At 44.9% G+C, this 12,578-nt stretch overlaps 2 protein-coding genes across 4 annotated transcripts in view; both read left to right on the top strand.

Moving 5' to 3' along the window:
- DNAJC6 (DnaJ heat shock protein family (Hsp40) member C6) overlaps positions 1 to 6,377 on the top strand; it is a 43,988-nt gene extending 37,611 nt beyond the window's left edge. For 2 of the 3 annotated variants that reach the window (XM_054638576.2, XM_077182636.1), the window contains 4 exons: positions 785 to 1,042; positions 1,919 to 2,064; positions 3,087 to 3,263; positions 4,145 to 6,377. In XM_054638576.2, coding sequence (XP_054494551.2) covers positions 785 to 1,042; positions 1,919 to 2,064; positions 3,087 to 3,263; positions 4,145 to 4,246 — 683 coding nt within the window. In that variant the 3' untranslated portion in view covers positions 4,247 to 6,377. The remainder of the gene's footprint in view (positions 1 to 784; positions 1,043 to 1,918; positions 2,065 to 3,086; positions 3,264 to 4,144) is intronic. The other variant, XM_077182635.1, reaches the window with a different exon arrangement.
- Positions 6,378 to 7,418: 1,041 nt separating this feature from the next.
- LEPROT (leptin receptor overlapping transcript) lies at positions 7,419 to 12,376 on the top strand. The gene is made up of 4 exons (XM_054638301.2): positions 7,419 to 7,519; positions 7,755 to 7,830; positions 8,616 to 8,802; positions 9,987 to 12,376. Exons 1-4 carry the CDS (start codon positions 7,504 to 7,506, stop codon positions 10,101 to 10,103), a joined length of 396 nt encoding a protein of 131 aa, XP_054494276.1. The 5' UTR covers positions 7,419 to 7,503; the 3' UTR covers positions 10,104 to 12,376.
- Positions 12,377 to 12,578: the final 202 nt, after the last annotated feature.

Consider the following 12,578-nt stretch of genomic DNA (forward strand, 5'->3'; position numbering starts at 1 on the left):
ATCCAGTTTCCATGACACATTTCTGAGCTGGGAGCTGAGTGTGGATGTCAGTGTGAAATAATAAAACATTGACACTGGGTTCCTCCCACAAACACAACCAGGGCCAGAGGAGCATCCCCTAAAGCAATGAGGTGCTGGGACACATCTCTGTGGATGGTTTTAATCAGTACAGCGTGAGGAGACACCATTCCAACAGCACCAGCTTGGTGCTGGCACTGGCACAGGCTGCCCAGAGAGCTCCCTCATCCCTGCAGGTGCTCAAGGCCAGGCTGGATGGGGCTCTGAGCAACCTGGCCTGATGCAAAGTGGGATGGAACTGGATGAGCTTTAAGGTCCCTCCCAACTTTAATCATTCTGTCACTCTGTGTTGCCACCATCTATCCCCACGGAGCTGCAGCTCCTTGTCAGCTACCTCCAGCTTTCCCTGTCTCCCCAAGCCACATCCCATTCCTCAACCCCTCAAAGCCAGGTGCTGTCCTAGGAACAGCTCACAGAGCAATCTCGGGGCTAAAGCCATGCTGCAAACGTTTGTGGCACAGCTGAAAGTGGAAGCCTGGGGGGCTTTGCTTGGATCAATCCTGCTTTGTGAGAAAAAGCTGTGGAATCGATCTGGGGCATTTGCACCTGGCTACAAAACCTGACTGCTTAGAAAAGCCTTTCCCCCTTGTTTTATGGCATGAACCCCCCTTGTTTTATGGCATGACCCCAGCAGACCCTCGATTCCAGAGAAGGCAGCTGTGGTTTGATTGCCAGCGTGACCCTGTCCCTGTGCTGCTGTCTGCAGGTGGGCCCTCGTTTGCCAGCAAGCCGACCACGCCGACGGGCATGGCCGGGGCCTTCCCTCCGTCCCCGCAGAAGCCGCCGCCGCAGCCCATGGCGGGCAGCGGGTGGCAGCAGGGCACGGGGTACAGCTGGCAGGGGACACAGCCCAAGGGCCAGCCCAGCGTGCCCCACGCCTCCCCGCAGAACAAACCCAACTACAACGTCAGCTTCTCGGCCACGGGCGCGCAGGGCGAGCGCGGAAAGGGAGCTGCTAATGTTGGTAAGAGCCTTGGGATTCACCTTTGGGTGTCCCTTGGTTTGCAGGTTAGGGCTAAGCAAGTCAGTCACGTGGATTATTTGGTGCTTTATCCTGTCCTGGACGCTGAACTGGGCTATTTGGGAAGTCCTGTATTCCAAATGAGCTTCCAAAATAGTCCTGGAAGTGTCCAAAGCCAGGCTGGATGGGGGTTGGAGCAAACCTGGGACAGTGGAAGGTGTCCTTGCCATAGGAGGGGGTTGGAACTAGATAAACTTCAAGGTCCCTTCCAACATAAACTGTCGTGAACGGCGGGAGAAATGCGACACACCATATGTGTGAATAGCAAATCTTGAAGTTTATTGAAAACTCACACATATTTATATTGGTGTTAATGAAGCTTATACATATTGCAAAAGCTGAGCTCATTATTGGTTAAAGCACACTTAGATCAACTACACTTACTTCTATCTTTTAACAATTATTTTGCTTTTATGTTTGCATTCTTCTAACTTCTCTACTTAAGATATCTACATTTTTTGGCAAGCGATTTTCTCTCTCGTCTTCTTGTTTCAGAGAAGGTCACTGTGATCTTTGCCAGTGATTGGACACTGGTTGCTCAGTTCCCAGCTTGTTTCTCTTATCTTTATCTATCGGTATCACATCGAAATGTCTTTTCTCAGCTAACTAATTATCTAAAAAGCTCTCTACAATAAACCATTCTGGGATTCTATAATAATAATAGCAACAACTTAAAAGTAACATTAAATAACAGCTTTCATGTGCATTAGCACTGGGAGATCGTTAATGTGATTAACCAAAGGATGTATCTTCTGTAGAAAGCCAGGGTTAAATGCACCCATGTTATGATAATAACTTCAAATCTTCTCCATTTTCAAGATTCCAAGCCAAAAGTGTCTGCAGATTTTGAAGATTTATTATCTGGTCAAGGCTTTAATGCTCACAAGGACAAGAAGGGTCCCAAAACAATAGCTGAGATGAGAAAAGAAGAAATGGCAAAGGAGATGGACCCTGAAAAACTAAAAGTAAGCAAAATTCTTGGTGATGTCCTCCCAGTCATTCAATGTCCTCAAGAGATTTAAAACTCCAAGGTTACATTTCTGTCCTCAGCCAGACCACACTCGCTCAGTGTCACTGTCTGGGCTGCTGCTCTTCCACAGCGCTCCAGCCCTGATTAGCAGGCGCAGCTAATTGAACTAATCCTCTGCCTCATTAATCCTGCCTGCTTTGGAATTCTCTCATCTCTCCTCAATAAATTGCCAAACTGCAGATCTCTTATGGAAGGGAAGGGAATTCAGTCTGTCCTGCTCTCTATGTGAAATATAAGACCACAAATTGGAATTACAGAAGGAGAGGAAAAGCTGCAGCAAAAGCCAAGCAAAGTTCTAAAAAACAGAATGATCCTCTCAAAATGTCCTGGTTTTAGCCTTGTGGAAAGGTTTTAACCTTTGGGAAGTGACAGCAACCACACTGAACACCACCATCAGCCACAACAGCTGGGCAGAGGTCAGGCCATGGAGTGGGCAGGAGTTTTCCCAGCTCCCATTTTTATCCCCACAAAAGCTGTCGAGTCACTGAAGCTCCCAGCTGATTTGGCCATCCCAATATAATTCTCTTTGCTCTGATGCCTTTTTATTTCATTGGAGCAGCTCAGCCTGGAACTGTAAAATCTATTTATGCTTTGGTTTTCACATTTACATTTTAGCTTGGCTGAGCTTAGTTGAGGTGTGCAATTAACCTTGCTGAAGAACCAGACAGTTAAACACTTCATTTTGGCTATTCCATCAAGCATTAATAAGTCAGTGTTTTTAGCAGGGATGTTGCTCAAAGCCTGTCTTAACTTTCAAGTGATATAAAATTAATGATAATTTAAAAACAGTGATATAAAAATTAATGACAATTAGAGAAAGGTTTTCTGTAGGTTTTCTAAAGCATGGAAAGAAATTTAAGATGCTCCTCAGGGTCACGGCTATTCAAATGAAGAAACTTAGTCCTGGTGGAATATCTAAAGTGAGGCCTAAATAGAGACTTACACTCCTTCCTGCAGGTCCTGGAGTGGATCGAAGGCAAGGAGAGGAACATCAGGGCTCTGCTGTCCACCATGCACACGGTGCTGTGGGCAGGGGAGACCAAGTGGAAGCCTGTGAGTATGGCAGACCTGGTGACCCCAGAGCAGGTGAAGAAGGTGTACAGGCGGGCTGTGCTCGTCGTTCACCCCGACAAGGTAAGGCTGGGCTGCTTCCACCTCGGGGGGAAACCAAAACTGAGCATTAAGGGTTGGATGGGATCGCTGATTTATTGCTGCAAACAGCTCCGTGGAAAGTGGGAGCCCAGGATTTCTGCTGGTTTCTGGAATCTGAGAACTCTAAACTCATGCCTGGAAGGGTTCAAGGCCAGGCTGGAGCAAGCTGGGATAGCAGAAGGTGTCCCTGCCTGTGGAACCATTTAGGCTTTAAGGTCCCTCCCAGCCCAAAGCAGTCAGGGGTTTTGTGAAACCACTGCCAGCCCCGAGGCTGTGCCTGGAACCTGCTGCTTCAAGCAGCAGAATTCAGAGCTTTTGTCACCCTCACTTGGACTCTCAGCCATTCTGCTGCTGGCCAGCAGTTCCAAATCAAACTCCTGCAATGGAGCCACCAGGATGTTTGGCTGCCCAGCTCGTGGCTTGTGCCCTGGCTGCTGCCACTTGCTGACCAGGGAGCAACAATTCCACCTGGGACACCCCGTGGGGAGGAGGAAGCTTCCCCTTGGCAGGGAATGGGAGTCCCAAGGCTTGGGAGGATGTGGGTCTGCAGGAATTCTGATTTCATCCAGGAACCGTGTCAGGTGGAGCCCTTTCCCTTCCATGCAGGTAAAATCCTCTCCCAGTGCCAAGGTTATATTTATTATTTAGAAGGTCACATTTACTATGCCCATGGGAATTGCTCTGGGGGTTGTCAGCTCTGAGGAGCAGCAAAGCCAAGAAATTCTTAAGGAATGCAGCCCTCCAGAGTAGCTGATTTTTGTCAAGGGAAAAGTGAAAACTCCTGGAACTGCCTGGGAATCTGCTCACGTGCCAGCTTGTTTGGGAGCTCTGATACCCCTCTTTTGTCTCTGTTTTTATTCCAGGCTACTGGGCAGCCATATGAACAATATGCAAAGATGATATTTATGGAGCTGAACGATGCCTGGTCAGAATTTGAAAACCAAGGACAAAAACCTTTGTATTAGGTACTTTCTCAGCCTCCACTCCAGACCCGTGCTAGTTCTTGTTTAGTCTCTTGTCACAAATGTCACAGATCAACCAAACTCTGGCTGGAAATTCACAAGTTTCAGAAAACTAAGAGCCTAATACTTATCATGAAGAACATGAGAAAGGTTTCCTAACACTTGTCTCCAGAATCCTGAGCTCAGAGGAACTCTGGCCACCTGGCTCACCCCACCAGAGCCACAGGGTTACAGTTTCTGGTAACTTTTCTATTTTGTTTTGGGTTCCAGTGGGACAAGAGAGAACACATACTGGGAAAAGGTGGAACTTGTTTGTTTCCAACAAAGTGTAGCTGGTGAATTTCCTACCTTGTTTTTGTGAGGTGTGATATGGCAACACTTCAGTTGAGTTCAACAACTGCTGGTGAGGCCCAAGCTTGGATGTATGTTATTTTTTTCCTGGGTTTGGATCGAATTATCCACTTGAAGTGCTCAGCTGTGGTTTAGGCACACTCCTAACAGTCACCATTTGCTGCTTAATTGCTCATCTAGTGTAGTGTGGCTGAAGAGAGCCAAAGCTGAATCCTGGGCTGGGTCAGTGTGGCAGCTGCTTTTGCATTAATGAATGCTGTGCTTCACCTCCCAGCCCTGCAGTGAAATGTGCAGGCAGAGTTCCTCCAAATGCTTTGGAAAGCGAGCAACGAGTCCTTGGCTCAGCAGCCCCTTGCTGGTTTGTTAAGCAGCAGTTTTGGGGGGAAGGGAGGGTGAATCCACCCGGTCCAAGTGAGGAATGAGCACGTGCTGCATTTCCCATGGTTCCCATCAGCAGCTCGAAGCCATCACAGAAATGCCAACAACTCAAAATCCTGCTGGAAAGGTTTAGAAGCTTCCTGGTTTCTAGGTAGCACTTCCCCTCCTGCGGATTCAGAACTTTTCCCAGCCCACTTGTATCACCTTTATGCCTTTATCAGCTCCAGAGCACTTGGCCAAGGCTCTTGGCAGGCTGAAACCTGTTGCAACTTCATTTTTCAGATCATGGTGTACGAGCTGTCGCACAGACATCCACAGACCGGGTCTGACCTCTGGGGTCACTCCAGTGCAAATTGATTAGCTCAAAAGTTTATATTGGACCAAAGCAGTGACATCACAAGGGAATCTCTCTGTTGCTGAAGCTGAAGCAGCTTTCCTAGTTCCAAAGCGAGTTGAAATTCAAACTTCACCCCAAATTCTGGCGTTCTTTTGTAGAGTAACTAAAGCTAGCAGTTTATTTACCAACACCTATCTGTGTTTGAGGGATACTCAGTAGATGGGCAGGAAATAATCTGTATTTACTGCCTCAGGAAAAGGTTGCCATCGGATGTGAGTCTTTAAGGCTGGTGGTTTTTCTAGACAATCCACTACTTGTTGCACTTACATTTTCAAGTGGCAAAGCTATTACTGCAAAGACAGCGTGTCAAAGTACATGGCTTTCTGTATAAAACTCATCCTTTTGTTGTACTGGTCCATTATTTACTGCCATTAACTGAAAATGTGAAACCAACACATAGGTCTCCTTTTATATAAAAGACCTTAAGATAATAGTAACAAACTGGATGTTATTTATTAATGTTTTGATCCAGTATGTGCTTGTCTTATTTAAAGAGATAACTGGAATGTGAATCATGTTCCTGTGATTTGTTGGTTTATTGTTTCTCATTCACATTTGTAGATATTGTGACCTATGCCTATATAATAAAAAGGATCTCATTACTATAACGTACTTTTTTTAATGATGAAAACCTCATTAGCTTTGTATCGAGTTTGTCACGGCACATAACTCTGGATAGTCATCCATTCACAAAAATACAAATCCACCATTAAACTTTACCAAAAAATTAAAAAAAAAATCCAACCCTCTACCCCACTTAAGCTTTGATTACTTCCATCCCTAATGTTTTTATGGATGCATGAAAGTATTAGGACGTATGTATATCCAAATAGTTAACTGAAAAAAATCCATTCTTGTCATATCTGGTAGTGACAGAGGTTATCAATGTTCAGGTTTACTGTTTGACTAAATTACTGTAATTTTTGTAAATACGGTATATACTCGATGAAATTGTGACTGGTCTAAAACATTTGTATATACATTAAAAAGCTCAAATTAACAAATTCAGCTATCTTTTGTGCTTGTGACCATGAGGTTCCAGTCCTACATGTCCTGTGTGAGGGGTGGTGAGCCCTGGCAGGGTCGGTTTTGTCACTGTCATTATCCACAGGTGGGCATTCCAGGTGCTTTTCCCAAATTATTTGGGAACAACTTGGCATTGCTGTTCTCAGGCTCCTGCCTTCAGAGACCCACAGCCAAACAAGCCAGCAAAGCCAAATTTTTCAAGTGTTTTGGAAGCATTTAGTGGATTTAATAAGGCTTCTGGCTCAAAATAATCTAAAATAATGAAAAATGAGGGAAAATATGGAGCAAGGTACATAAAAAGAGAAGAGCTGAGGAGGGAGGTGTCTGAAAAAAAATTCCCTGGGGAGGGTTATTGAAAAGGTTGTGCAAAATCTCCCTCTAAAAGGCTTTTCTTGGGACAAAAACCCTGTTAATGGGTCAAAAAGGTTGGTTTTGGGGCAAAAAATATCATTCTTGGGGCAAAAAGGCCATTGCTGAATCAATAAGGCTGTTTTGGGGTAAAAAGGCCATTACTGGGGCAAAAAAGGCTTCTCTTGGGTCAAAAATGGCAGCTCCAACGTGTCATCTCAAACATTCCAAGGCTTAAAAACCACGGCTTTAAAAAAAGCTGTGCCTTTCTACATGTGGATTAGCAGAAGGGTGTATGATGTAGGTCCCGAGGTGGCCCTGCTTGAGGCAAACGGGCCGGCTCTGTTTTTTTGGGGTGAAAACAGAGGATTGCAGGAGTACCCAAAAAACGGCAGCGCCTGAGGGGCGGGGGGCTCTTTAAAGCGGTGTTTACGGATTCAAATCCACACAAATATACATTGGCGCACAAATATTCTTTTCTTACGCACAGATACGAATTTAACGCACGCACATACACATTTCTTACCCTCATACAGGGGTTATACACGAAAACAAACCCACTTTTTTGCGAGGTTTACGTGCGTTAAACCCCACCCGCCGCCGTCCCCTCAGGACGCCCCGCCCCCTGTCCCGAGCGCGGGCGTGGCGGGAAAAGGCCCTCCCGCCTGCCGCCCGCCCTTTTAAAGGCTCGGTCACGTGACGCGCGGGAAAGGGGCGTGGCCAGAAGGCGGAAGTCGCGCGGTGCCAACGGAGCCCGGACATGGCGGGCGTGAAAGGTACCGGGGGCTCCCTCATGAGGGAGCGCGCCCCGGGCAGCGCCTCACGCGGGGGCGGGCGGCCGGGAGAGGCGGGGAGGGATGCCCGGCACCGGGGGAGGTGGTAGCCGGGCCCCGCCGAGGGATGCCCGGCCCGCGGTGAGGCGGTTGCGGGTGTCCCGGGAGGGGTGCCCGGTGCCCCACGGCCCGGTGCCCCACGGCCCGGTGCCTCACCGGCCGCCCTGTGCCGTTGCAGCTCTCGTGGCCCTGTCCTTCAGCGGAGCCATCGGGCTGACGTTCCTCATGCTGGGCTGCGCCCTGGAGTACTACGGGTGAGCGGGCCCGCGCCCTTCGCAAAGCTTCTCCTGGTTAAAATCCATTAATTAAAGCGTTTATTATTTAATGGGGCTCTTTGGCTCCTCCTGCAGCCCCCCGCTCCCAGGCTCTTGGCACGTGGCGCTTTGTTGTGTTTAAGCATCACTTCCTAAGGCGGTATTTGCATTTGCATTAAAATAAAACCACTGCAAACAGCTCTGTGCTGCCTCAGGGAATGCGGTGCCACCTTGCTTTGTAATCTCACACGAACGTTTGCCTTAATTTTCCTGTTTCTTTGAACAATCCTCCTCCCACAGGTTTCCATTTGGGATGTCCCCACCCATGGCAGGGGCTGGAGCTGGGTGAGCTTTGGGTTCCCTTCCAGCCCAGACTGTTCTGTAAATCTGTGATTCTGTGTCTGTAAAACACTTTAAAACCTCGCAGGAGGCTCCTGAGAGCTCTGACACGGAGAGGAGATGTGAGGGTGTGCCTGCTTCATCCCTGTAATTTGGGAATGCTGCTCCTGTCCTGCTCCAGTGCATTTCCTGCTCCCTCTGTGGCCAGAGCTGAATCACCAAAATGTTTCAAAACTGAATGCAAAAGTAAAATAAATTAACCCTTGCTGCATGCTGCCCTATCAGTGCAGGGAAAACCAGGTGGAACTGCCCCATTTGGGGTGCAATCTTCTGATCAATCCACTTTTCAAGCCAAGAAGCAGCATCAGGAGTTTTGCAGCAGCTTTCTGACTGAAGGATCTCTTTTAACTGATTTGTTTTCTCATTTGTTTTCTCCCCCTCCCCAGAGTGTACTGGCCCCTGTTTGTGTTGATCTTTTACTTCATCTGCCCCATTCCCCACTTCATTGCCAAGAGGGTGGGTGATGACAGCGATGCAGCCAGCAGTGCCTGCAGGGAGCTGGCCTATTTCTTCACCACGGGAATTGTTGTCTCTGCCTTTGGATTTCCCATCATCCTTGCACGGGTGGAAGCAGTAAGTCCTTGCTCATTTTTCTTCTCAGACCCCACTTGTTGGGGGGGCATCATCTTCAGTCCTGCTTTTATTTCATCACTGTGCTGTCTCCAGGTGAAAATAATCCACTGAAATTTGCCTTTTTGATCTGGAAAAAAGAACTCATGTGACTGAGAAGGTTTTAGCTGGTGTTTTTTCCCCCTCCAGCCTTGTTTTGGCCCAGCACAAGATAACATCTCCTCCTGCCTCTCTGTCTCATGACCCTTTGCATCACTTCTAGCTCCAACTTCCTTATTTCTCTCTTGGAATCTCTGCTTTCTCCATTTAGGATGCTGCAAACCTGGGGAGTGTTGGCAGACAAAAGGCCAAACTTCCAGAGCTGCCCTTGTGGCTCCCAGAGCATTTCCCAAGTTTGGCCTCTCAAAACCTGAGGAAACTCTGCCTAAATTCTTTCTTTGCTTTCTGCCCTCCAGTGCTGAGATTTTGGTCACATTTGTCTGAAAGGCAAAGAATCCCCCCAGTCCCAGTGATTTTCCCAGTCCTGTTGGTTTCCCTTTCACTCCTTTAAATGTGTACTTGCTCTGGATTTATTTATTTACACAATAAATACATTTATAAATACATTTATAGATGTTGTGTACTTGCTCTGAATTGATTTGCAATGCCCAGTTCCTCTGATATTTTTATTTTGGAAGGGGAACCTGGCAGCAGCAGCACAACCACGAGAGGGAACTCTGAGTCGTGTGTTTTGAGAGTAAATGTTCCTTATTTAAGGAAATTACTTCTGCAGCTCATGAATAAAAAAAAAAAAAGCTGTTTACTTTTAAATCCACATTTTCCCTGCCTGTGACTTCTTTAAAAGGAGATATTTTGAATTTGTTGCTTGGCAATGAAAGGAGAGCACTAATTTCACCAGCTTTCTCTCTGATTTAGGTGTGTTTTAATGATTTGGAAGGCAAGTCATCATTTTCTTCTAAATCCTAGCAGTAGCTTGGCTGAAGTGTTTATTAGTGACACAAGTGGCTGCTAATTGAATAATTAGTCACACAAATTGAGTTCTTTATTGTTTGCCTGTTCTGCTTTTAGCACCTTTCTGTAGTATTCTGATTTTTTCTTAGTGTTTTAGCTGATCTAATGCCTAGAAATAACTGTCCTGAGCATCTTTTCCAAGAACTGCTTTGACTGTTCCATTTCTTGCATTTCAGATCAAATGGGGAGCCTGTGGCCTGGTGCTGGCTGGCAATGCAGTCATTTTCCTGACCATTTTAGGCTTTTTCCTTGTCTTTGGCAGAGGAGATGACTTCAGCTGGGAGCAGTGGTAGGAGCTCGCTGTGGTGCTGGTAATTTTCAATATTTCACAGCTTTTTCCCCTGTTCTGTGTGTATGTATAGATATTCTAATGTGTGTGGCTTTACAGTATCATGTAATAATTTGCTTTTTTAAATGCACTTCAGCCAAAGGGACAGTGCTGACAGTTGGCTTGAAGTAGTCACTGAAATGGGGAATTATTATGAATTTATCATTGAAGAAGTTTACAAAAAATAAGCAGTTTTACCAATTTTTTTACTGTATTTGCCTTGATTTTTGGTTTATTGAAGTGTCATTGAGCCATTGGTCACTACTCCTGTTGGGTTTTTAACCATATAATCAAAGAATAATATGAAGATTATCCTAATTGGGGTTGTTCAACTTGGTCAATCTTTCTGCTTTAATTAGCATCAGTTATTATTTAATTTACATCTCATTAATTGCAATTTGAGAAAAACTGTAATTTTTCTTAATGACAATAAAGCCAAACATAAGTGATGCCAACTCTTACTGCCTGAGGAAAGCAAAAGAAAATAACCCTGGTTCAATCAAACCCCTTCCACTTATGTTTGTTTAAAGATCATTTTCTCCCCACAAAGATATTTTCTGTCCCTATTTAGTTTAAAAATTTGGGGAATAACGTATTTTAATGCATCTTAAAGCTGACATGACTTCTGTGAAGGTTCACAAAAGGAGAAACTGCCCTCAGGACACTTAAAATCACAGTTTAGTGTTCAACTCTGTCCTTATGGGGGTGAATTGCAAGCAATGGAATGTTCTGCTGGGTAGGATTTCTTATTTCCTCCTTGCTTTTCAAACACCCTTCTTCAACTCCTGGTTTTTTGTCTGGAAGAAGGTTTTTATTGCATTAAAACACTATATTTTTAATAGCATTATCCTAGTAAACATTCACATAATCACACTTAAGAAAATCTAATTTTATTGCTTCAGTTGTGTAAGCGTAGAGGGAATGGTCAGTAATTAATTACTGCTGCAAGAGGAATTAACATTAAAGGACAGTTTATTTCTGGATGTTAATGCTCCATCCAAGACATAGCAGGATGAACTTACCAAAATCCTGGGAATAACAAATTACCTGAGTGTCTTCTTCCTGCTTTTGATGAGATCTGTTGGAACTGGGAAAATGACTTCTTTTAGTGAGAAACCAAAATTTTTCAGATGAAACATCATTTGCATGTTTAAATCCTGCTGTGGTTTTAAAGAAGATGCCTTTTTTCCCTGTACAGTGGCATTTTTCACTCAGTAATGGAGTGAAACAGTGAAACAAAACCCAGTCAGTGCCTGATGGCAAATTCCTAATGCCATTGCTAACAATTCCATTGAACTCCTCTTGGACTGGGGCTGGGTTCTGGAAAGCTTTTACTCCATTTATGTACCAAAGGCTGAGATGGAAATCTACAAAGCTACTCAATTACTGATGGAGTTTTGGGGAAGAAAAGCAGCTGAGATTGAATTTTTCCTGAGAATAAATCATTCTGTAGTGTGTGACAGGAGCAGTGAACAAGGACAATCTAAAGGGACCAGGAGGGCCAGAAAATGCTGGTTTAAATTGCTTTTTGCCAAATTTTTCCATTGTACTGTATCCCCTTTGGGCTGTGGTTGGTGGGGACCTCATGGGGGGTGAGTGGAGAAGGTCAATGCTTTTTTTATTATTGTTTTTATTATTTGTATTATTATTTGGAAGTAGCTACGTGCACTAATCCCTAATGTGAATTTCATGCAGTTTTCACGTGGACTTTACATGAAATGTTTAAAATTGTGCTGAAATCATGGATCTCTGTAAAGTAAATTTACTTTGTTATCAAACATGGTAAAAAATAATATTTCAGTGGGGCTTTTTCTCCAGAGCTTCACTCCCACTGAGCTCTGATGGTCTGTACTGGGAATTCTGTCCCATCCCTCCCATGGGAATTTATTGTGCTTTCTCTGGAATGGTTTTCCTGTGTGGAAGTGAATACTGTGTATCCAAAGTGCCTTAATTTCCTCACAAGCCTGATTTTTGTGGCTGCACCTCCATGGCAAGATCAGTGTTCCATGATCAAATCTGTGGCTGCATTTCCCAAAGCTTCCTTTCCAGCTCATCCTGTTTCTGTCACTGGGAATGCAGCTTTTGTACCTTTTGTAAACACTTTTTTATGATTGCCATATTCCTACCATCATCAAGTATTAAAACACGGACATTCAAATATATTCTACTTTTCTTTCCAAGTTGCCTACTAAAAACTGACTTTTGGAATTGTCTAATAAACATATCTGATGCTTAAAAGATTTGTGTGTCTTTTCAAGAGGTGACAACAGCCAGGTGTGAGGGGGAAGGTAAAACATGTCCAGTGCTGCTTTCCTGGTGTAGGATGGGCAATTCCAGGAGCCATGGAAGTGGAATTAATGTAGGATGTGTTGGGAAGGTAAAGGATCATCATTTCTTTCTTGTGTATGTGGTGAATTTGGGAGGTTTTTAAAGCATTCCA

The sequence above is a fragment of the Agelaius phoeniceus genome, chromosome 8 (assembly GCF_051311805.1).
Source record: "Agelaius phoeniceus isolate bAgePho1 chromosome 8, bAgePho1.hap1, whole genome shotgun sequence".
Taxonomy (NCBI): Eukaryota; Metazoa; Chordata; class Aves; order Passeriformes; family Icteridae; genus Agelaius; species Agelaius phoeniceus.

Bases quoted from the DNA above. Each gene is read 5' to 3' on its own strand.
- LEPROT (XM_054638301.2), top strand. The intron at 7,831-8,615 runs GTGAGCGGGCCC...CCCCCTCCCCAG, and splicing joins TGCGCCCTGGAGTACTACGG to AGTGTACTGGCCCCTGTTTG. The intron at 8,803-9,986 runs GTAAGTCCTTGC...CTTGCATTTCAG, and splicing joins TCCTTGCACGGGTGGAAGCA to ATCAAATGGGGAGCCTGTGG.